We start from the raw sequence: 23,082 nt of genomic DNA, 5'->3' as shown, positions 1-23,082 counted from the left end.
GGAACGATGGCCATATTTTTACTTTTTAAACTTATTTATGTGCATGTGATGGACGTTACGCTCAAACACTTTTTTTAACTGCAGCTGGTTTTGACAGTGAAACTAGCTTCATACGTGAGAGGCAAATTAGTCAAAGAAGCTATTAATTGAAGAGGTAATACTGAGCAGTAAAGGAAAGGAACTGAAGAGTACAACAAATAAAGAAAACTTTGTGCGATGTGCTTGATTTCCAAATTGAATCATAATTTTAGTAAGTTAGTAGCCACTGTTGCAGTGTCCGTATTGGAAGTGCTTGTATCCCACAGCAGTGAGACTTAACATAATACTAACTCATACATGGGTATGAGTTAAGTTTTCTGTATCTGTGATTGCTGTACCGTGCCCAAGACCTCTTCAGTTCTTTTTCTGAGCTTATTACATGCATTTCACTTCTGTAGTTACACTTCTGCAACTCATCTCCCCTCCTGCCTCAAATTAACTTAATCCAAACTTACACACTATTTTAAAAAAAAAACCATTGAACAATGGTTTTGATTTTTGGCTGCGTTTTACCACGACTTGGCTCCCTCTTCTGGAAACGGGCACAGTAGCAAAGTATGTACTTTATAGTTTCCAGTCTCCTGTCCAAATGAAGGGAGGAAAGCCTACAACTGGATGAAGGCTAAGCCCTGTGGTTACTACACATGGTTCCCCTCAGTTTCCACTTGTACCAAAGCTTGTTGTATTTGTTTTCTCTGTTGGTAGTAGGAGTGCGCGCTGTGTGTGGCTATGCCACAGGCCTTTTGGGGTAGATCTCAGTCCTCTGAGGAAGAAATGCTGAAGCGAAGGACAGAGTATGATTTTACGATTTTTGTCAGCCCTGGTGACCTCCTTCTTCTGGAGTTGTCTCTATGGTGCGTAAGGAACCTTTTTGCTATTTCAGTCTCTTAAAGTTCAGCTCAATAATACTGTTAACCCTCTTGATTTAAGTAGCTAACTACTCTTCGGGGACCTGCGAAGTATTCATGCTAGAAGAATGGGTGAGTTAGCTAAACATTAGTCTGCTACAGACTTAATTTTAATGAGCATTTACAGGCTGCTGGCTGCAGGAGTAGCAGCTGGGAGGTGCCTGCACCTGCGCCCTGTACTTTTTTGGTGCAGCCCAGAAGCTTTTGAAACCTTTCCCAAGGGCCACGTACGACCTTGGTTGGGCTGTGCCGGAGCTCCTCCATCCTTTGCTGCCCTGAAGTTTTGCCATGCCTGCATCCAAGCCACAGAATCACCTGAACGATGTCTTAACAAAGCTCCTCCACCTGCTTATTCATGTTCCTGAAGTGAGTCACGAGTCCTCTTGTTTTGGACCGAGATAACCATCGTTTTAATTATCTGCTTCCATAAAGGAGTCTGATTATCTCTCTCAGATAACTTACAGCAAGGCAACGGCTCTATCCGACAGAGTTAAATCAAGCTGTAACAATAGGGATTCCTATTTCATTTTTCCTTAAATTCTTTGGATGGGAATATTATATTCCGTTCTGATCCTTAAAAAGCAGAGGCAGAGACTTTTCTGCTGGAAAGCTGAAGGGGCCGGGGGCTGTCTTGCCATCTGATTATCTCTCTCGGATAACTTGCAGTGAGGCAACAGCTCTATCTGACAGAGAAATCGAGCTGTAACAATAGGGATTCCTATTTCATTTTTCCTTAAATTCTTTGGATGGGAATATCGTATTCGGTTCTAATCCTTAAAAAGCAGAGGCAGAGACTTTTCTGCCGGAAAGCTGGCGGGGCAGGGGGCTGTCTTGCCAACAGCGTGAGGATTGTTGCGCTTGCCAGGTATTGGGGGGAGAGGACAGAGCCTGTTTAGCGCCCGCTGTTAACCCCCCTAGGTTTTACCCACGGGGGGGTGTGAGTATTTACCAGAGGAAGAGGAAAACATAATAAAAAAATACAGAAAAAGAGAGAAAACCCCCCAAAGTAGTGGGCGACGGCCGGAGAAAACGAGCCCCAGCCGTGGTCGGGGGTCCGCGGGTTCGAGGCTGCCCTAGGACCGATGAGAGGTTTGGGGGGGGTGAGCAGGATCCCGCCCGCCCCCGGCCGCTTTGCGGGCGGCGGGACTTCCCGGAACGGCGCGGGGGTGGGGGGGGTGGTGGAAGGCGCTGACACGTGGCCGTGGCTCGGCGAAGGGGGGAGGAGAACCGGCGGCCGCCGCGATGTGAAGCCGGGAGGAGGCGGAAGGCGGCCGCCCGTATGGCCGGGGGGGGCGAGAATGTGCCGGTGTGCAGCGCCGAGCACGGGGCCCGGGCGGGGCAGCACGACGGGATGAGGAAGGACGGCGGGGGGGACCCGTACTGGTCCAGGTAAGGCTGGAAAACCTCGCCGGGACACCCCCCCCCCCCCACCCCCGCAGGCTCGGGCGAGCTTAGCCGCAGATATTCCCCCGCCAAACTCCGCCACGTCGTGATGCTGCTCCTGGAAAAGATACGGGAGGGGGGGGTCGGGGAGCCTGAGGCGGTTTCGGGAGGTGCTGGGTGCTCCCCGCCGGTCCCGGGGTCTCCTCTCCCCGGGGGGGGACCCACCGGCCCGGGCAGTCCCCGCTGCGTCACTCCGGCAGAGACGGGAGAGGAAAAGGGGGAAGATAGGGAATTCCTGTGAAATACTGGGGGGAAAAAAAAAAAAGTGTATCGAGGTTATTTCTGGCCTGTCGTCAGGTATTTAAACACGCCGTTGAAATCGCTGTGAGGTTCTTATCGACGTGTTCCTTGCAGGGATGTTTGTACTGGCGGTAGTAATTAATTAAGACAAAGTCTGGAATAGTAACCGGGCGGCAGCTAGACGGCACAAACTGTTCCTCAAGTTAACTAATTGAAATACCTAAAGATACTCTTAAGCCCCAAAATACTTAAAGATACTCTTAAGCCCAAACTGACCACTTTTAACAGGAGGGACGTAAGCAAACGCAGGGTGCTCTTGTGTTTGGAGCAAAAGCCACGGACCCAGGACGGAGCTGGGACGTTTGGGGCAGCTCTGCTCCCCCCTGCCACCCTGGGAAAGTCACCCAGCACCCCGACCTCAGGATCCGCTGCTTCTCCCGTCAGAGGCGGCGTGAGATGGCGATGGAGAAGTGCCATGGGGCAGCTGGAAGGGATGGTCGGAAGCTTTTCCAAACCGGGAGACTTTACCGCGTTGCCCCCGCGCTTTTGAAATTTGGTTCGGTTTAACGCTGCCACGAAGAGGAACTCGGGCCGGGTAGGAGAGCCGGCTTTAAACTGCCGTCCCGAGGGAGACTTTTCCTGCAGTCAGGGACCTGGCAGTCTAATCAGTCCCACGCTCATCTCGGGAGTAAGGGGGTAGGTCTCAAAAGCAGACCTTTGGCGCTAGGGTGGCTTAAAATGTTAAGATTCTTTTCCCCCAAAAGCAGTTAGGAAAATCCCTTGTCTCTGTCTCCCCCTTTCTAACTTTTCACTGAGGCTGTGTGAAATGGGAGTGGTGGGAGAGGAAGATCCTCAGGCCAAAGTTTCATTAAACAGTTTCCATTTAGATGTTTATCCTCTAGAAAAATAATTAATACTTTGGGCCAGAGCAAACCCTCCAGTTTCCCAAATCTCTTTTGAAAAACACGAACCATCGATAACACTTTCCAAAACAAAAGAAGTGATTTATTTATCGAGACGGACGTATTTTGAAAGCGACTCTGACCACCTTAAGTGCCGCTAGTAATTGAAAGAATCCGGTTAATGCAAAAAAGCAGCAGGCTAACCATAACTCCAATCAGATCGTTATCTGTATCGCAGCAATTCACACAAGCAGAGATCACCTCCCTGTTGTCTGGCGTAGACATGCACGGTCGCAGCCCTTGTTTGGGGAGGCTTTATGGAGGCTTTATGGTCTAACGTAAAGAGGGCAGGCGGAGGGTGGGAATGGGAAGGGGGGAGCAGAAAGGGGGAGCGATCCGCCAGATCAGGCCAGCAGGCTAGTCGAGTTGTATAAAATACCTCTTTGGATGGTTTCGAGTCAATTTGGTGGACACTTTTCGAACAGCATATGCAAATAAATAGCTCTCGACGTTTCCAAGTAGTGAGTTATTGCCATGGAGGCAAGGTTTTATCAAGTGGGGGAAGTGACATGGGTTCTCCTTTCATGCTCCAACAAAAGACATGCCAGGCAGCCTTCCAGGATCTGTCTGCACCATCAGTGCAAGGAGAGATAAACAGTTATCTTGGCAGGTTTATTTTTCCATCTTTGTTCATGCTGCTTCTTTTTTTGTCCTCCCTTTTTTCAGCTGGCTTTTCCTTCCTCTTCCACTGTTCTTGCCCTACGTTTTATCCTGCCTCTCCGGCTGCCTTTCCCAAACTTTTCTGCAGGTTTCCAATGGCTCCATTATCACACATCTCCTCTTCCTCTTCCAAGAGCAACGCTCAGGGATTTCTGTCTGGGGCTTGAGTTTATGTAGCACGCCGGGACAATTAGATAGCACTTTTTAATGGAGATCTGAACATGCCAAAGCAGGACTCTTCAGGCAGTAGGTGTGTTTTAGCATCCATCTCTGGTTTAGCTGGGGGAAGACCAAAGCGCTGAGAAGAGAAATCTATTGCTGAAGGTTGCACACAAAGCCACGGGCAGATCCAGCCTTAGATATGGGGATCACATTTTGGATGGTGCCTCCTGGAGAGAAATACAACATGGAAAAGTCAGTGTGTTCTGGGAAGCAAATGACTCCTGAAACCACTCTGCATCTCCCAGCCTCTGGCTACATCTGAAGACAAGGGGTTATTACAGCAGTTTCTTTAAGCTCCAGAGATAAAAGGAGTTGTACCACCAGCCACAAGCTGGTCTCCAGTCGCCTGACTGCTCTTTGCCTGGAGCCAACGGTCACGGGTTTTTTTCTGAATTCTGTGCCCTGACCTTTTATCAACACAGTGTCGCAGCGTTAGTTGCATATTTTGTTTTGGTGGTTGGGGATTTTTTTATTGAACAAGTTCCTCACCATGGTTTTAATCATGCCTTGCTGAGAACTTATTTCACGTGGAAAATGTAAGCAAGACACGCGTTTCATTCCTGGCTGAAGCGTTTCATTCCTGGCTGATCCATGCATGCCCTTAGATCAGCGTGCAAAGCACGCGTGTGCTTCATTATTACATTTTCCCACTGCCTCCACCTGGCCTTAACAACTATTTCCAGCTCATACGAGCTGCTGAAATCTAATTTCATCTTCGCTTTTGCCGAAAGCAAGAAATGAAGAGAGGGAATAAACCCAGAGCCGCGCTTGCTGAACACCACTTTGTTGCCATCTGCGGCTCTGCGGAGGGAGTTTGTGCACAGGAGGCTGACAGGAAACCAGCAGCTTTCCCAGGGAAAAAAAGCCCTGTGTCCTCTGTGCTGCTCTCGCTGGCTGTTAGCTGGTGGATTGGAAAAAATAAAAAAACACCCACAACCCTTCTCTAAACCCCAAAGCTACTTTTGACAGCGACAAATCATTAGCTTGGAGCTGGTCTGCAGCATGACAAAATCAACTCGAGGAGGGGCGGAAAAAAAAACCACCCCAAACCTCTCTCTTGACAAGCGTGTTAGATTGTCAAGGGAAGGAGAAATTGTTGTTGGGAAAAACAAAGAGAGAGAAGCGAGCGGACTGTCAAACCGGGTTAAAAATAACTACCTGGGTATTATCTCCTTGCACAGGAGTGTCTGCGTGACCGCTGTGTTTGCGCCACGTCAGTCAGGCCGTGGTCGAGTTGGAGATTACTGTAAATTAAAGCCATAGGCAGGTAAGCTGGAAAAGAGGTTTTCGAAGGGGGATGCCCCCGTGGGGCTGGGAATGGGTGACGAGGAGGGAAACGTCCCCAGATTGCTTTGTGCAGGTGACCGGGCGCAATGTGGACCACAGGGACCGGCTGCCGGTGCTGGGGATGTTCCCCTGGGAGGTGGCCCCGTGCTGGGGCTGCTGGGTGCCCTTGGTTTGGAACTGGTGGCCCTCCAGCGTGGCTGGGAGGTGGGTACCACCACGGGGGCTCATCCCCGTCCTGCTCGGGGGTTCTCGCAGGGACGGGCGAGTGGCCGTGGATGGGATGAGCGAGCAGGCTGGGGGCACTGGAGGTGGCTCCGGGTGATGTACCCTCCGTGTCTTTCCCACAGAGCTGGTTTTAGTCTCTTTTTAGAGAAGAGGACTGAGGTAGAGATGCCCTGGGGGTGGGCGGGATGCCCCGTCACCGATACCTGCGCCCAGCTTGGCCGTGGTGCAGCTCCGATGCAGATCAGGAGCTGCAGCTCCCGGTTCTTCTCCCACTTCCAATTCCAGTTATGGAAAACACCCACAAACCTCAGAGATGGCTTCTGGCCAAGAGCTGTTGCCGGGACAGACTGTTCGTGGTCCTGCTGTCTAACACAGCTCTCTTACCACCTGAAAATACCTGATGGTCCAGACTCGTGCCTTGAAGGGGGTACTAAACTGTAATCGAATTGATAGCCTGACCTCCAGCAAGTCCATTTTAACAGTGACCCGCAGTGTCTGCAAACAGACAGACCTGCAGACTGGGGGAAAGGAGGGAGGCAAGTCAAGAGAAATAAAGTTGAATAAATATTTGCTCTGTGGCATCTACCGGAGAAATTCCTCCAGCAGGAAAACACACTGCAAATAAAGATACCCTATGCTGCTGGCTCTCCTTCCACCGCGGGATGGCTTGGCTTGGTTTTTGCCCCTTTGGGGCTCGCAGGCATCCTTGAAAATCAATCTTCACCACCGTGCCGTAGGCGGGGGACCCATTCGGTTGATGGGAGCTGGGTCCCAGGGGAATCACTGGATGCCTGGAAGCAAAGCTGTGACCACCCAGCGCCCGGGGCTGCGTTTGGAGGAGGAGAACCGAGGGACATCAGGCAGGGCTGCTCAGATATAGGGCTGCTGCTGTGCAAAAAGCAACCCAGGAAGAGTCGTTAGGGCTCGAGCTAATTATAGTCTGTCTGGGTGGTGGTTGGAGGTTTATGAAATAGGAAGCGTTTTCTAGCTGCATGGCTGCTTTGCTCTGTAAGGAGGGTCTCGGTGACATGCAAAAGGGGCTGCACCTGCAGTGCCTGTTTCTTCTGAGCAGAAAGGCATGACAGGTCAGGAGAGCACAGGCTGGGCAGCGAGGAGCTGCCGCCGTCACGTGGCACCCAATTAAGTCAATTAGGTGGCTCCAGACAAGCTCCGGCCGGTGAGACGGGCATGGTCGCACGGATGGCACCAACGGCTGTGACTTCCTTAGGTTTAGATGTGCTTTGTTCCGACTCAGTTTGGTTATTTCCAGCACAGATTATCTCTACCTCCCTCATCAGGGAAGCCATTAGATTTAATTTGTTAACACTGGTAAAGCTCCGCTTCTCGGTTGGCTGGCGTTACCTACAAAAACTATTGTTTGATTTGTGATTATTCCTTAGTTTTTGAAAGGGAGTTTTAGTTTTTCCCCTTTGTACTAGTTGAGGTTTCTTCTGTAACCTTTGCTGTTGTTGTTTTGCACTGAGCAGAACATTGACTCATCAGCAGCCTCTGTGATAACTATAATTAGGAGAAAATGCATTTACAAAGCTCTTTCCTCTGATGCAAGCACATGATTGTCCTTGCAGAGAAATAATTCTTGCCATGCTTCCAGGTGGGTGTGGGCAGCTAGTGATTACATTTGACACTCTCATTATTTGAGTAGATTTTCCTAGCTGGATATGCTACCTACGGAGCAAGTGGTAGTCTGAAGCCGTCTTTATACTACCCACTTGTTTTGAGCATAAGTCTTTACTGATGCATTTAAACATACAGGAAAAGAATATGAATGCCTAGAATGGAGTAGTAATCAAAAAGAGCATTGAGATGGTGTCATATACCCAGGGACTTATTTAGTGCTTTTGAAAAAGAATAAAAATCAAGAAAAAAATATTCACTGAAGCTTTGTCAAAACATCAGCTGGGGAAGAGGCTTGTGGGGAGAACATCTCTGCTTGGCCATCCCTTCCCGCCGCTGTCCCTGAGCTGTGCTTTGACTGGTGTCTTGCTTTTTTGCAGGGAGCAACGTGACCCTTTGTGCCCTGCTCCCAGCCAGGTCGGACTTGTCGCCTGGATGACCCAGCACCGCTGGCCTGGCTACCTCTTCCCCACCACCCCCAAATCCCCTTGCGTGCCCCCAGTGCAGGGGCTGGGGGCTCGGGTGACTCTGCCTGCCTCATCGGGGCGAGAAAAAAGGCTCGGAGCTCACAGCATCCCCTCCTGTCCCTCTGCCCTGATGCCAGAGCTGCTCTGCAGCCTGCTCGTTGCTTTTTTGGGTTCGATCCGTTAGCACCGAACTCTGCTCCCCCTGCCCGCGCCTTCCTTGGACACCGGCGTTGCTGCGCATGGGTTTTGCTTTTCCTAGTTGCAAACGCTCGCTGGAGGGAACAGACCTTGGCAATATTATAAAGGGAAGTGGAGTAAAGACCAGTTGAGCTGCACAGGTCTTTTTCTCTTCGTCTTACACCTTGCAAGGCCAAGGAAGAACCGTCGATCTAATATCCCATTAAAATGCTGCTGTGCTCATCAGGATAACCGCTGGGAGAAGAGGCAGAGCTCAGCCCGGCTCCAGACAGTGAGAAAGCTCATAAATGTCTCCCTTCGCTTCAGGGGGAAAAGCACAATTTAGAAAACCGTCTTGGTGGCTAAATAATAGGAAATACCTACGCACATCGTAGGCTGCTGCGTTTTACTTCGTCACCTCAATTATTGCAGGTTCAATAGCTCAAATTAATCAGTGCCGTGCCGCTGTAGATAACAGGAGAGATTACAGCCCCGGACTGGCAACAGCCCATTTCTGCGGTTGCAGGAGCACTGGTTAGGCAGGCTCGGGTCGGTCGCTTATACCTGCAAGCATCTGATCTCGGATTGTCTTGAGACACCCTTTTGAGGGCTCTCCGTAACATTTTCCATCGACGGTTACCCCCCACCTGCCCTCTGCCTCCTGGGGGGGATTCGTGCCCCAAATCCCTGCCCGTATTGTCCCGCTGGGGTTGGTCTGATCCGGACACGCGGGGTCCAAGAGCTTTTGGTGGTGCTGTGCTTTGCTGTTGTGAGCTGAAGGCGGTGGAGTGGCTGCTGCCAGAGCTGGCTGGGGCAGGTGATTAAAAAAACAAATCACCTTTGGTTTTGCAGCAAATTAAGATAGGATTGCTGCATATCTTCCTCTCGGTGTAAGAGCAGGAGGGGCTCTGAGGGCGTTTATCAGCCAGTGCAAATGGCTGAGGCAGGTCAACCCTTGGTTACTTATTCCTCCAGCAAAGATACGTGAGGTTTTCTAGTTCCTGTGTTATTTTGTACATGTGCACAGTAAAGACGGTCCCGACCTTCAAAGCACCAACCGAAACACTTCCAGTTCCTCCTGCCAGAGGCTGGCACTGAGCTGCTTATCTGCCTTGTCGGGAAACTGCAATAAATGCACCTCCAGCGGGCACGGCTGCCCCGTGTGTTTTACTTTTCATTGTTCCTTGGCCTCCGTCTGTGACGGGCCATTTGACACATTTATAAATGGGTTTGTGCTGTGTGGGATTAACCTACGTTTATCATAATTCCAATACAGAGAAGTAAATGCTCATTTCAATACAAAAAGTGACCCAGGTTGTTTCCCACGCAGAAGGAGGGTATGTTTAGTAGGGTGGAAAGCACGGAGGTCAGTGCCCTGGTACAGTGAATTCCCCAGTCATCTCTGGAGCAGAGAGAGTCTGTTTGCTCAGTGCCTTGTGCTCTGGCCTCTGGGCATAAAAATAACCAAATACAAATAACACAAATAATGAGTGTTCTTACTAAGCTTTTAGCTCTGTAAGCCACAGACAAAGGGGGACCCGGACTGATGTTAGCAGGGCTGCGGGAAGGCAGAGGAGTTTACCTACACCTGGGGCCTGAAGTTTGCAGCAAAACGTGGGTCTCTGCTCCAGAAGCACATTGCTGACTTGGAGCAGAGAAAATTGCCTTCCTATCGATTTCCAGCCTGTATCTTCTGCAGGAGCACTTTTCTTGGGGCTGAGTACTCATGTACCAACAAATATGTTCTGTTAATGTATTATTACTAATAGTATCTTAAACTTCTTATCAGGCCAAGCTGGATTATCTTGCTCCTCTCTCTGGGCTATTCAGCCCAGTCTTGTCTCTCACTAGAGAATTCCTCCACCTCCCTTCTATTTAGGAAGGCTTACACACAAGCCACCTCCCTTGGGGAACAGGTAGGAATGCCAAATAACAAATGTTTGCTACCAAGACGGTGTGTCTCATGCAAATGCTTCCAACCTCATGCACTGACCTTTCCTTTGTTATCCTTATCTTTTAAAGAGAACAGTTTCTAAAGCTTTTATTTGGGGAAAAAAGCAAACAACCCAGGTTTCCCCCCCACCTTTCCCTCCATCCACAGTCAGCGATGCCCGAGCAGCCTGTCCCACCTTGCAGCCTATGGACAGACGTTATTTTGCTGCTGGGGTCAAGCGGTGTTCGGGATGAAAGTTAGCATCGTTCATAAAAGTCACCAGATGCGATACGCTCTGTGTCAGAAGCCCTGTGCCACAGGGGGATTGTGCTGAGCTTTATTGTGTCGAGGCAGACTCAGCTTGCAAGCAAAGTCCTCGCCGTGCACGGATCTACCAGGCAGACCGTTCCATCTGCCCTTTCCCCGTCTCCTTCTCCATCCTTGCAGGCCCGAGTCCCGCGTCTGGAAGGTGATGTTGCTGCTGGGGACGTGCCTGCTGTACTGCGCCCGTGTCACCGTGCCCATCTGCGCCGTCGCCCTCAGCGCCCGCTTCGACTGGGACAAGAAGCAGTCGGGCATAGTGCTCAGCAGCTTCTTCTGGGGCTACTGCTTGACACAGATTATCGGAGGACATATCAGTGATCAGTACTGGCAATTATTCTTACGTTTTCCTCTGCTCGGGCTTTTTTCATGGCGCTTAGCTTCGTTTTGATCTCTCGGTTCCAGTCTCAACAGTGGCTGTGCCAAGTTTCACCCTGGGACAGAGATAGGGTGGGAGGGGGAAGCGTGTCCACGGGGAGAAGTTTTATGGGGCACTGCAGGTTGCTCTGAAAGCGGTTGAGGTCTCTCCATCAGCCTCACTCGGGGTCTATAGCTCTGATTCAGAAAGGACACGTGTAGTTTTGACTGCCCGATTAGATTCCTGGGTCTTGGAATTGCTGCTGGGCTTATTGGGCAGTATGCACAGAAGGACTTTGCACAGGCAAAATCCCCAGCAAACACAGGGAGTGTCTACACGATCGTTACTGCCCCGACAGTTCCTGCAGAGCAGCTGCCAGGAGAGACCTACAGTCATGGATGCTTAGACCAACATTGGGTTTTTTTACCTGGAAACAGTGAAGAGCACTTTTATACCAGCATAATTTTTCTGATGGAGGTTGTTTTTAGCGCTGGTTCAGTAACTGGAATAAAAAAAGCAAACCCACAAGCTTACACGTTAAGCTGATGAAAGGAATAGTGGGTGTAAAGCAAACTTTATTTTAGAAAAGTGATAAATGCTGATGCTTATGCATAGTTCATAGCTGCTGCTCACTGGGAGTGTTATTTGTTCATTAACAAACAGCTTAATCCCAGCAGTGCCAGACAGCCATTTGGAAGGGTTTCTAGCTGCAATCACTAACCACAAGAAGAAAATATTTCTTTTTTGCAAGCAACACAGCTTTTTTCTGTTTGATCTGCATAGTCGATCTTCATTTTCAGTTCAGCACCTCCAGTTTTTCCACCCTATATTCTCACGCAATCTTTTCACAAGCAAGACCCCATCACCGTTTCCATCATGTTTGGGAAAACCAAGTGTCTCCATTTTATCATATCAATTAAGAAACAACTTCCCCAGGTAGCCGTAAGGAAAGATCTGAGTAATTACCTGCTCAAGTTCCTTTCCCCAGCCACCCTATTCTTAGCGAGGAGGGCTTTCCTATGAAATCTTTTGTGAGGAACACATGCCTGGAAGGAGGACATTATCCATGCAGCGCACTATGCTATTTAATTATGTTCCTTAATAGTTTGCAAGCAAACGCCTGCAAAAAACCAAATGTTAGCAGGCAGAGCTGATGCAAAAGAGCAGATGGAAGAGGAAACACAGCGCCTGGTTAAGAAAAGCAGAAGGGTGACAGCAGCTTGGGCTTCCCCTCCGTCAGAAGCTTGAGTGCATCAGCACGATGGCATCTCTGGGGCCGGTGCGTGCTGGAGTTGGACGGGCAGCACTGGTGCCCAGTGTCCCGGGGAGAGCAATGCTGGTGGCCAGCTGCTCGCTGCCGGCTCCCGGGGAGCAGGAGGTGGGAAGGGAGGAGGTCAGAGCTGCTCCCCAGAGGGCTAAAGGCTTTTGTAAGGTTTAGAAAACCTCAGAGAACAGGTTTGACTGAAAGGTTGCTCTTAAAAACAGGCTCAACTGGGAAAAGCGCTTGAGTCTTGACTGGGGGACTTTGCCCTTTCGCCCTCCCCTTGTTTTCGATAACGTGTTTTCTGTCTTCCAGAATAGGAGGTGAGAAAGTCCTCCTCCTCTCCGCATCAGCCTGGGGGTTCCTCACGGTCCTCACCCCTCTGCTCACCCACATCACTTCTGCCCATCTCGTTTTTATGACCTCCTCCAGGTTCCTCATGGGGTTGCTGCAAGGTGAGACCCCTGTCCTGCGCACGTGTCTGTGTGTCTGTCCGCCCAGGGGCTTCCTTGCAGGGGGGCTCGTGTGCGGTAAATTCAGATGCAAGTCATGCGGTTTGCAGTGCGTGAGCCCTTCTCTTGCGTGTTCGAGCAAACCTCTGCCTCAAAACTGCCTCTGCATCCAGAACTTCCACGGGAAAAAAAAAAAAAGTGACATTTCTAGAGAAAGTCGCTGACAAATCATTCCCCTGTAGAAATCTCTCTGTCAGACAAGGGCTGCTGCCTTCTGAAATCATCACTGTTCCTGTTTGATTTTCCGCATTTTAAAACTCCTTCAAAGGACTTGGGGAAAATTAGTCCTTGCCAAAACTTTTGCATAATTTGGGATGATTTTCCTTCCCTCTTGCTGAGCTGCAGCACTGTTGAACCGTTGGGATAAGTGCATTGGCACTGATGGATTTACGGTCGCGGCGGTGACGGTGAAACAGGGGATTACGGAGAAGGCAGAAACAAAGCTTTCATGGCGATGGAGTCACTTATTTTCTTTTATATCCCTGTTTGGAATTCACCAAAGGTTTTGTTGCTTTGTCTCGGTGTTTTAACTCCTGCTGGATCTTTTAAATTTGCTTTTGATTTGCTCACGAGGGCACAGGAGCCTGACTGATCCCTGCCTTGCTCACAGGGGTGTATTTCCCATCCCTGGCCAGCCTGCTGTCCCAGAAGGTCCGGGAGAATGAGCGAGCCTTCACCTACAGCACAGTGGGGACCGGCTCCCAGTGTGGGTAAGTTCAAAAGGCTTTGAGCAGCGAGTGACAGTCTCTGGACATCATACGTGATGAAATGCCATTAAATAGTTGGAGGCAAAACTCGCAGCCCAAAGTACGTGTGGATTCCTGGGTCCTTGAGGATACCGGCTGCAGCTGAGGAAGCCTCAGGCAGTTGCTGTCGTGCACGTCAAGGATTTATGGGGGTTTTTTTTCTTTCTTTTCAAGCCAGACTTCGAAGAGTGTTTGCAACTTTTAAATTACGATGGGAAACAGCCTGCTCCAGCAGGAAGAGCAGGGGTCAGCCCAAGACTGGTCACCTGTCCTCTCTGATAGATGGGGATAATATAACTTCCCCATCTCTGCTAATCTCCACGAGAATTTCCTTTCTAAATGGAAGGGTTGCTTAAAAGCCAAATAGAAATATTACTGTGTTTAATCACTTAGTTTCCCAGTGTATTCATTTCTTTGGCTGGTCCATACATTCCCTGAGATACTTCCCTTAGTGGTTTCTCTACTGATGACTTTTTTAAGCACATTTAGTGACACGCAGCATCCTCCCCGGGGAGCATCTCCCGTTGACGCGTGCAGCCCAAACGCTCTTAGCCAGACCTGTAAATCCGAGTGGGGTTTCCCTTGCAGGACGCTGGTGATCGGCGGTGCGGGGTCTCTTCTCCTGGACTGGTACGGCTGGGAGAGCGTTTTCTATTTCTCCGGTTTGCTCACTTTGCTCTGGGTTTACTGCACCTGCAAGTACCTCCTGAATGAGAAAGGTAAGTCCAGCCGCCTGCATCCCTCGGGCTGCCAGCACTCCTGAGGCTGCGGGACCCGAGTGGTGCCTCTCCGCTATTTTCTACAAATCCTCCGTGTTTCTAAGGTTTTACACAAAGACCTTTTGTTCAGATGTCTTCTCTAACACACGCTGTGTCTCACCCAAGATGCTAAACCCAGAAACAAGGTTTTGAGCTCTTGCGTTGCTGATTTCCTATTTCAAGTCCCACGCTGGATTATATTGCTGTCGAGAGCCTGATCTGACTCCTCAGTACTCTTAAGCACCAGTGAAAACACCAAACAGAGCATGATCTTCAAAGTGGATTAAGCTAAAGCAGGGCAAGATACTTATTACAAACTAAGAACATCTACACATAGAGCTTTTAAAAACCAGTTAATCCAGAATATCTCTTCCCAAATAACTGTCTGGGAGTAATTCCACACATGGGGAAACCATTAGACCTGGCTACAGCATTATTAGTGTGAGCGTGGCATGTAGAAGCCCAGCTCATCAGGAGGCAGGCGTGTGCCTGGTGCTAGACAAAATCCAAACCTGGTCTTTGCCCAAGAGGTTTTTCTTTCAATATAACAAGAGATATAACAAATGGGGGAAGGTGGCTGGATGGGGAAGTGTGTGGATGCAGTGGAAAAATTTTGGTCAACAGAACAAGGTGTTTTCATGAGCCTTCAATGGTGGTGTAGCCAAAAAACAAGGGTTAGAAGGAGATTAAAGGTGGTTGTATAGTGGGCTCCCAGGGCTCCCTCCAGCTGCACAGAAAATTACTGATCAAAGCTGTCCTTTGTATGTTTTCTTCCCTGCAGAACTCATCATCCCCATAGACTATTTAATGAGAAGCCTCTCGATATCCAAGCAGACCAAAGTTCCCTGGAAGCAGCTGTTTAAGAAGGCGCCGATATGGTAGGCAGCTGTGGTGGCCTCGAGCACTGGCAGGGCTGGGAGAGCACCCTGCTTCCAAGGGCTTCTTGTCCTCTCTGTGCTTATTTCTTCTGCCTATGTGTTTGCCCACTTATTTGTTGGGAAATATTACCGGGTTTTCTAATCCCTTCTGTATAAAGAACTAAAAAGGTAAGCTTGACTAATGGCAGTTTATGTTCTGTCCGGAGGAATGTCAGGCTTGAATGTTACTGGCAAATCTTTCTCCTTCACAGGCTGTTCCCTGGATGAGTTGTGTGCTCCTCCGGAGTGATGTTCTCCACTGGGCTTGTTAGAAATGCTGCTTGTAAAGGGCTCCTAAGAAGTGCTGCTCAGAGGCACTGGGTGGCACAGGCTGTGTTCTCCTTGCTGGCAAAACATCTTTTTAATAGCCATAGGATATTTTAATAGCCATAGGAACAGCCATAGGATGCTGCATTTGGTACTGAAGCTCATCCAAGCATGTTCCCAAGTGCCGTTTAAAGACGAGGCGGAGGGCGATGGGGCCGCGGGGCAGCAAGCCCATTCCTGCCTTGAATAACCATGGAGCATCTGCTGATAACAAATCCCTAGAAAACCCTAAACAACACCTCTTGGAGCGGGACAGCTCTTGCAGCGCTCGAAGGGACTGGTGGGAAATGCACTCGCACAATTACCACTGCAATTAACCTCGCCTGAACCCAGGGGCTGACGTCAGGCGCCCGCCCGGGCGCTGTGCGGTGAGGGCAGCGAAGGAACGAGCGGTGCTGCAAGGTGGCAAGCCAAAAAGGAGTAGTTACCTGTGAAAAAAATCTCAGGAATTGTAGCACTGTGAGGGATTTATTTATAGACCAGGAACTGAAATACCGGGTTGCTCGAGTGCCCGTTTCCCACCCCGTGTGACATGTCACTCCTGATTATTTCCTCTCCGCTGTGTATTTTCAGGGCTGTCATCATCGCTCAGCTTTCTACGGCCAGCACGTTTTTCACTCTCCTCTCCTGGCTGCCGACGTTCTTTAAGGAGACTTTCCCCGAGTCAAAGGTAAGTTGGCTCTGAGACACAGGCATTGCCGGTCCCTGCGCAAACGAGGTTGTGCTGGGTACCTGCCGGAACGGCTTGGTTAGGGAGGATGATGATGGCAGAGGGATTTGGTGAGAGCAGGCTGGGAGGCAAGAGGAGGCGGGAGGTTTCCCTGTGGGGTTGGGAGCCATTACCCCCCTGCACAGATATTTGGAGATGCAAGCATCCTCCCTCCAGGTAGGCAGAGGCTGGTTTCTAGTTGCTTGTTTAGGGATGCCGAAGTGAGGCAGAGCTGGGGAACCTTCCAGGCAGGGAAGAGGGGCTTATATGTGGTTTTCAGACTGCTTTTCTTCCGAGGAAAGGATGGTTTTCAAACGGCACAGAGCTCATGACATTATGCTGTTGCAAATGACCACCGTTCACTCCTGGGTTTTCACGGGGTTTTTAACTGTACTGACATTGTCTAGCTCAGACCTGCCAGCGAAAACGATAATTACCATTAATGACATGTACTTCAAAAATACTGCCAAAGCTACCCTCTCCTCAGTACAAATGGTGTTCCCATTTTTCAGAAACCTAGGCAATACTCATCTGGGCTGAAAGCTGGTATTTTGATCTTGTTCTCAGAAACTCAGACAATCTTTTCCACGATGGGTCTATTAGGTTTTTAGAATTTCCAGAGCTGCTTACAAATGCCTTTTCATATGGCATGTGTAAGGCGCTTTATGGCATACTCGATATTTATATTAAAATCATGTATTAAACCAGCAAACATATTGTTGTGACAAGATCTGTGCACCTCGAGTAATGTGCTTGTGCAGCAGTAATTTACCATCTGTTAAGCATTATATCATGGTGCCCTTACGTAAGATGCTCTATATAGCATTCCTGCATCTGATAATCACTTTATACATCTCAATAAAAGGGGGCTTGAGGAAGCTTGATTTTAAAGGATGGACGATAATCCTTAATGTGGGAAACCTGTGGCACCTACTGGTCAAAGTCCCTTTCTGCAGGTGAGCTGCCTTCACCAGCTGCCTGCAGCCCACCTGGATGGATGGATGGATGGATGGATGGATGGATGTGATGGAGGGTTTTGGCTGACGCTGCTCAGGGCGATGGGCTGTAGAGATGGACAAAGGTGTTTCAGTGTTTTGGGATTGACTTGCTGAGCAAGCCCAGCTGGTGTTAACAGACACCAGAGACATCACCCCACAGGCCCTCGGGGGTAACATTTCCAAAAGCGACCAAGACCCAAAGTTTCAAAGCCACTGAAAGATGGACCCTGGTACGATTTCCAGGAGCAGCTGAAACAGGATTTTTCAAAACCAAGATTATTTGGCCCTCCCACGCATCCTGAAGCCAGGCGAGGAAGGGAGGGATGCCTCCACGGGGTGACGGGCTCGGAGCAAAGGGGGAGATGCGGGGGACGACGGATGGATGGATCAGTAGGTTCAACCAGCTGAGATGAAGCCCAGCCCAACCCGCGCTGGATTTCAGCTCCTCGTGGGATCTGGGCACCAAAACGCCTCTGAGCAGCTGTAATCCAGATGACCAGTAATCATCTGTGATTACAACTGTAGCAAGCTCGCTTAATTGAAAATAGGCCGAAGTATGTTGCTACCCATAATGTTACCTAATCCTGGCATTAGAAAATCCAGCTATGTTCCCTCAGCTTCACAGTAACGCTGCTAATGAGGTTGAAGCTGATGTCGGAAATTTTGCCGGCAGCTTTACTGATGACCCACAGGGCAGAGTAAAATCTACAGCTTGCTTTCCAGGGCTCTGTGGCTCTCTGCCACATCACCTTGCTGAACAGTAAACTTTGCCACGTTTAATCCCTCTTTCCCAGAGCAGACAGAGCTTTCTGCCTCTCCCCTGGACGCAGGGTCACCGGGGCAGAAGGAAAGACAACAAACTTATGAATGCTACAGCCCCGTGATGTGCCTGCCGCCTTACAGACTTTGGAGTGATGCAGGGTGTAACTGGGAGCTTGCTGGGCACAGGGGGTAGAGATCCTGCAAGAAGTCCTGATCGCTTCATTTTTTTTTTTTTTCCTTTCTACAGCTATCACAGACTATCAGATAGAATATTTGCAAACAAACTGAGCTCTGACAGCAAACCTCTCTTGATTTTTGCTCCCTTTCAGGGTTGGGTGTTTAATGTAGTCCCCTGGCTGGTTGCAATTCCTACAAGCTTGTTCAGTGGATTTCTGTCTGATCATTTAATCAACCAGGGTAAGAGCTCTTTTGGCTTTTCCTCAGCTCTTATTTTATGTGATGGGGAAGGAGGACCTGGGTGGGAGGAGGTGGGTTTGTTGGTAGGGAGAAGACCCAGCAAATAGACAACCTGAGGTTCTGATATTAAAGCAGAATAAACACTCCAGGGTCCAAATCCCATCCATGTGTTTGGATGTCAGTTTGATCTCAGTCGCAATATCCACGTGGAGATGAAATCTGGCCATCTGAAATCCTCTTACCATGTGGTCTCCTGGCTGGAGAACAAGGGAGCCTGGTGAGCTGTGCTTAACTGCAACTCTCCCTTTCTCTTCCAGGGTACAAAACCATCACCATTCGTAAGTTCATGCAGGTAAGAGAGCTGAAGCCACGGGAGAGACACCCGAGTTACCTGCTGACCTCTGCTTACATGGCAGATTAGACCTCTTATGGAGCTGGGATCATGGTTATAGGCGGAAAGAGGAAAGGTTTTCTAGCTGTGCAGATCGATCGGTGGTCAGTGCGTATGGGAAATGAAATCCAGAGCAAAGCCCTGGCAGAGGAACAGAGCGTGGTCCAACGGTAACACTGAGCACAGAGATTCGTGAGTGCTCCGGAGAGGTTTTCTTTCACAGGCAAAGGCCAACCATACGCTGTCTTTCTAAATGACCCCTTAGATACTGAGGAAATAGCAATACAAGGATGAACAGAAATAGAAGTGCTGGGTGAGAGCACAGCGTATCCTCTGCTCCGCAGCACCGCATCCCTCCGGACAGACCTCTGACACAGAAAGGCAGGACACAGGGAAAAAAAAGGCTTGAGAAGCACCTGGTGCACACAAGCCCTTGCCATCGTAAAAGGGAACAGTTTGTCCATGAAAGGAGTTGCTTTCTTCCTTAAAGAAAATGTGCTGTGCTATTTAATTTTCCCTTTCTTCCAGGTCATTGGCTCCGGCGTCTCAAGCGTTTTTGCTCTGTGCCTGGGCCAGACCTCCAGTTTTTGCAAAGCGATAGTGTTTGCCTCTGCCTCTGTCGGACTTCAGACCTTTAACCACAGGTAACGAGAGTGATAACGACAGTAGCTGTGGCCCTTAGCTCTTACCCCATGCTTGGCATTCCAGGGTCTCAGAGGAGGCTGCCACTTGGAGTTGAATCCTTTTCCTCCTGGTATTCTCCCGTGCTGCTTCACTCTCGGCCTCTTTCCTCCTTTCTCCTGACAGTGCCATTTATTGTCTAGGAGCCCTTCCTTTCGTTTGGCAAACTAAACTGTGTAAATGATGAAAAAGCAATCGCGCTCCGTTAAAACTGCCATTTTCCCCTCTCTGTTTCTCACTAGTGGCATTTCAGTAAACGTACAGGATCTGGCCCCCTCGTGTGCCGGCTTGCTGTTCGGTAAGGATTCTGGTGGGGTTTTTGTTGTGCTGGAAAATGGTGTGTACGGGAGGGGACACGGTCATCAGCATTAAAGTCTGAGCAGGAGTATTTCTGTGCAATGTCTACTCTGTATTTGCAACCTCAGCGTCCTTCTGTGATATATGTGCCATTGCTGGGGGCAGGTAACTGCACCAACACGCCTTTCAATTTGCCAAATGCTTACCTGCACCGCGGGCTGGGGATGAGGATGAGTGTGGGTTATCCCAGCCATGAGCAAGGGGTTTTGCTGAGCTGGGGGTCGGGCGGGAGCCTGGCAGAAGCCGCTCCTGTCTGCGGGTTTTGAATATGCAATTTCTTGCTTTTCTTTACAGGTGTTGGGAATACAGGTGGAGCCCTCCTAGGTAAGGTATCCTCCTGCAGCTCATCCTTTCCTGGGAATCCTCTCCTCGCAAGCGGGCAGGATCCCGCATTTCTTTGCATTTCTTTCTCTTTTTTCCTGCCCCAGGTGTCATCTGCGTGTACTTGGCTGGCTACTTGATTGAAACGACTGGCTCCTGGATTTCTGTTTTCAATCTGGTGGCTGCCGTTAACAGCATTGGCCTCTGTGCATTCCTCGTGTTTGGAGAGGCCCAGAGGGTGGACACAGACTCTGCATACGTGGACCTCTAGAGAGGAGTCCAGCAAGCAGCCAAAGGACAGGAGAGTGTCACGTCTATGTGTCATTGTCGCACAAGTGCCAAAGAACATTTTTTTTTTTTTAGGTGTTAAAGAGGAAAAAAAATATACTGAGACCAAGTATATAATGGGTCTGGGTGAAACCCATGGGAGAGAAGAAATTTAGCATTCATTTTTTGCTCAGGGCATAGCTGATGGCCAGCAGAGCCGTCCAGCTCAACATCTCCAGTGAGGATACGGCCCAGGAGGCCAGTTTGCCCCAATCCGTGTCCAGTGGACAAATATCCATGGGGCCAAAGCAGCTTACCCGGCTTGTCTCCGAAGGCTGCTGCGGTTTGCATGCTCTGCCCTGGAGGGTGCCCGGCTCTTGGGCTGCCACTCAACACGTGTCCTCTGAACGACATGAAAGGAATAACCCAAACAAACGTACCTCTGACCTTAACCCTCCCTCGCGTGCCTTCATTTTGCAATCTGCTTGACAGGTACGAGCCAGGCGTACAGGAGAAGGGGTTGTGAGATGAAGTCGAGGCTTCCCTTCAGGGGAAGCCTTCTGGCTGGATGACTACTGTGGACCCAGGGGCAGGAGGTTGCATCAAGACTGCCTTCCCTGTGCTCCAGTTGAGCCGGGAACGCTGCAGACCAGACCGCTCAAACCAGCTGAGCCCACTTTGCTCAAGGGCTCCCTCCTTTCCAAGTCGTTTTATTCCAGCCCTGAGCCACGGCAGACCACCTCCGACGTGAGAGCGAAGCTGCAATCACCCGTGGTCAGGCTTAGCTGGGCTGACCTCGCGGTGGAGGGGCAGCCAAGGAATCCCCCGGGAGCTGTTTTGCCATATGCTGTGAATGTATAGGAAGAACAGGTCGTGTTCTGTGCTATGGATCTATACTCCCAAATGCTTTCTGCTTGATCAGATGTGTTCTCCACGTGCCCTCGAAAGGGTGCGGGAGACTTTCCAAAGAGCCTGCAACGGGCAGGTTTTGTTTCTACATGAAGCGTAAAGCAAATTTCTCCATTGGGGATCCATAGTACTGGATGTGGATCCCTGCGGTTCCCCGTGTCAGAGGGAAATGCTCGGCTGTACACGCCTCTGAGCCTGAATGTCTTAAGTTATTTATAAATATTTTTAAATTTAAGTACCAAATTCTATATTTTATGTACTTGAGGCCTGATTCTGCATGCTTATTTTGAGTGGTACTCCCACCAAACCCCACAGTATTTCTGGAAGGGAAGGATTTACCAGCCTACAGTTTCCGGTTTTGTAGGATCTATTTTAAATGTGACATTTCATATTAAAGCAATTCATTGCTTTTCCTCCCACCCCTTGCTCGCAGCCTGAAGGGATCTCTTTGATTTCTCTCGTGCTTACCAGAAAACTTCACTTGAGACTTGGGAGCAGATTTCCCAAGGGACCTCGCTGTGCAGGAAAGCTGTAGGTTCAGATTCATCGTCCTTAAAAAAAATAATTATCCCCTGCTTCTCCTTTTGTTTTAGCTGACTTTCTTCTTGGAAGATATGTTGGAGCCATGTTAAGTTTCTGAATAGCTGGGTTTATAGTGAAAATACTGACAGCCTTTTAATTGCAGAGTCACTAACGGGTGCCACCAACCTAAGCTGAGGTACTTTTTGGGGATATTAAGAGATAAAGATGCAACTGCCTGATGTCTTTGCAAGAGAATATAGGATCAGTGTGGCCTGATTGGGGGCCAGAGAGATAAGAAAGTTTTTTTTTCTCCTTCTGTGCTTTTTTTCTCTAAAAGCCTGGTTGCTACCATAGGTACAACCCTGTATCTGGGGTGGTGCAGTGCTGCAGAGCCAGGACACACGAGCACTGCCGGGAAGCTTCTCAAAATCGGGTGGTAAAATGGGGAGGGCACACAGAGCAAATGCAAACCAGGCTTGCCAAAGAGGCCTGAGGCTGTGCAGACATCTCTGCCAGCCTTGTCCCTCGTCCAGTCTGAGCAGATTGTTTGCATGGCCTTTTCTATAGCGACATAAGAAAAAAAAAGGTGGGTTTTGTTTTGGGTTTTTTGACATCTTCCCTGAGTGTTCGGTGTTGTGGGTCAGGAGCACAAGGAGTGAATTCTGGTTCTCTGTGCTGGATGCACCATTTCACGTGGAAATGTTGATGAGTTTGAATCACTTGCATTTGAACCAGGCGGCTTGGCCACCCCTTGGCTCTGCAAGCTGGGAAATTTGGAACTAAGAATTTCAAAGGAAAGTCAATGTTGCTGGCTGTGCCTTCTTTGTAAATCCAGTTAACACTTTGGTGGGCTGTCCAGATTATCTGTCTCTGTAAACTGGTTAATAAGTTAAATATTTGAAATACACTTGAGGCTTAGGTTTCATTATGTTCGTACCTCTTTGGCGAAGTATTGAAACCATTTTACATAGCTGTACTGTTATATGTTTAAGCAACCTTGCCAAAGCTTGCTGTCTGAGAGTTTTTGTTATGGAAGGACCTAAAAAAAAATAAAGGCAGCAAATCATTTGCACACTGTCTGATTTTCCGTTGAATGCAGAGGTGCTAATTTGTGTGATCAGTAAGGGACAGAGCTCATCTGTGTTTAATGTGATTAACTCCTTAGGGCTGGTGGGAGAGGATGGGGAGGCTATGCTGGCAGAATATCTGGGCTGGTAGATTTTCACAGCAACCTTGTGTCTACTCATACCTCAGCCCTCAGAGTGTATCCAGCTCCATCTTCTTCCCACTTCTTTTGGAAAAAATGACCGACAAGCTGTCTTCAGCAGAGCTGTGGTCAGTACAGCACCA

The 23,082-nt window shown here is 49.4% G+C and overlaps 1 protein-coding gene across 1 annotated transcript; it reads left to right on the top strand.

Moving 5' to 3' along the window:
• The first annotated feature begins 2,143 nt into the window (after window positions 1-2,143).
• On the top strand, window positions 2,144-22,804 carry SLC17A9 (solute carrier family 17 member 9). Its single transcript, XM_069803567.1, has 13 exons — window positions 2,144-2,336; window positions 10,646-10,843; window positions 12,454-12,593; window positions 13,261-13,360; window positions 13,985-14,115; window positions 14,936-15,032; window positions 15,972-16,068; window positions 18,197-18,284; window positions 18,602-18,636; window positions 19,204-19,319; window positions 19,599-19,654; window positions 20,008-20,037; window positions 20,142-22,804. Exons 1-13 carry the CDS (start codon window positions 2,227-2,229, stop codon window positions 20,303-20,305), a joined length of 1,362 nt encoding a protein of 453 aa, XP_069659668.1. The 5' UTR covers window positions 2,144-2,226; the 3' UTR covers window positions 20,306-22,804.
• The last annotated feature ends 278 nt before the right edge of the window (window positions 22,805-23,082 follow it).

This window comes from Haliaeetus albicilla, chromosome 2 (genome assembly GCF_947461875.1).
Source record: "Haliaeetus albicilla chromosome 2, bHalAlb1.1, whole genome shotgun sequence".
NCBI lineage: Eukaryota > Metazoa > Chordata > Aves > Accipitriformes > Accipitridae > Haliaeetus > Haliaeetus albicilla.
This window is presented reverse-complemented; position numbering and strand designations above follow the sequence as displayed.

Bases quoted from the DNA above. Each gene is read 5' to 3' on its own strand.
- SLC17A9 (XM_069803567.1), top strand. From the start codon at position 2,227: ATGGCCGGGGGGGGCGAGAATGTGCCGGTGTGCAGCGCCGAGCACGGG. The intron at 14,116-14,935 runs GTAAGTCCAGCC...TCTTCCCTGCAG, and splicing joins GTACCTCCTGAATGAGAAAG to AACTCATCATCCCCATAGAC. The intron at 16,069-18,196 runs GTAAGTTGGCTC...GCTCCCTTTCAG, and splicing joins AGACTTTCCCCGAGTCAAAG to GGTTGGGTGTTTAATGTAGT.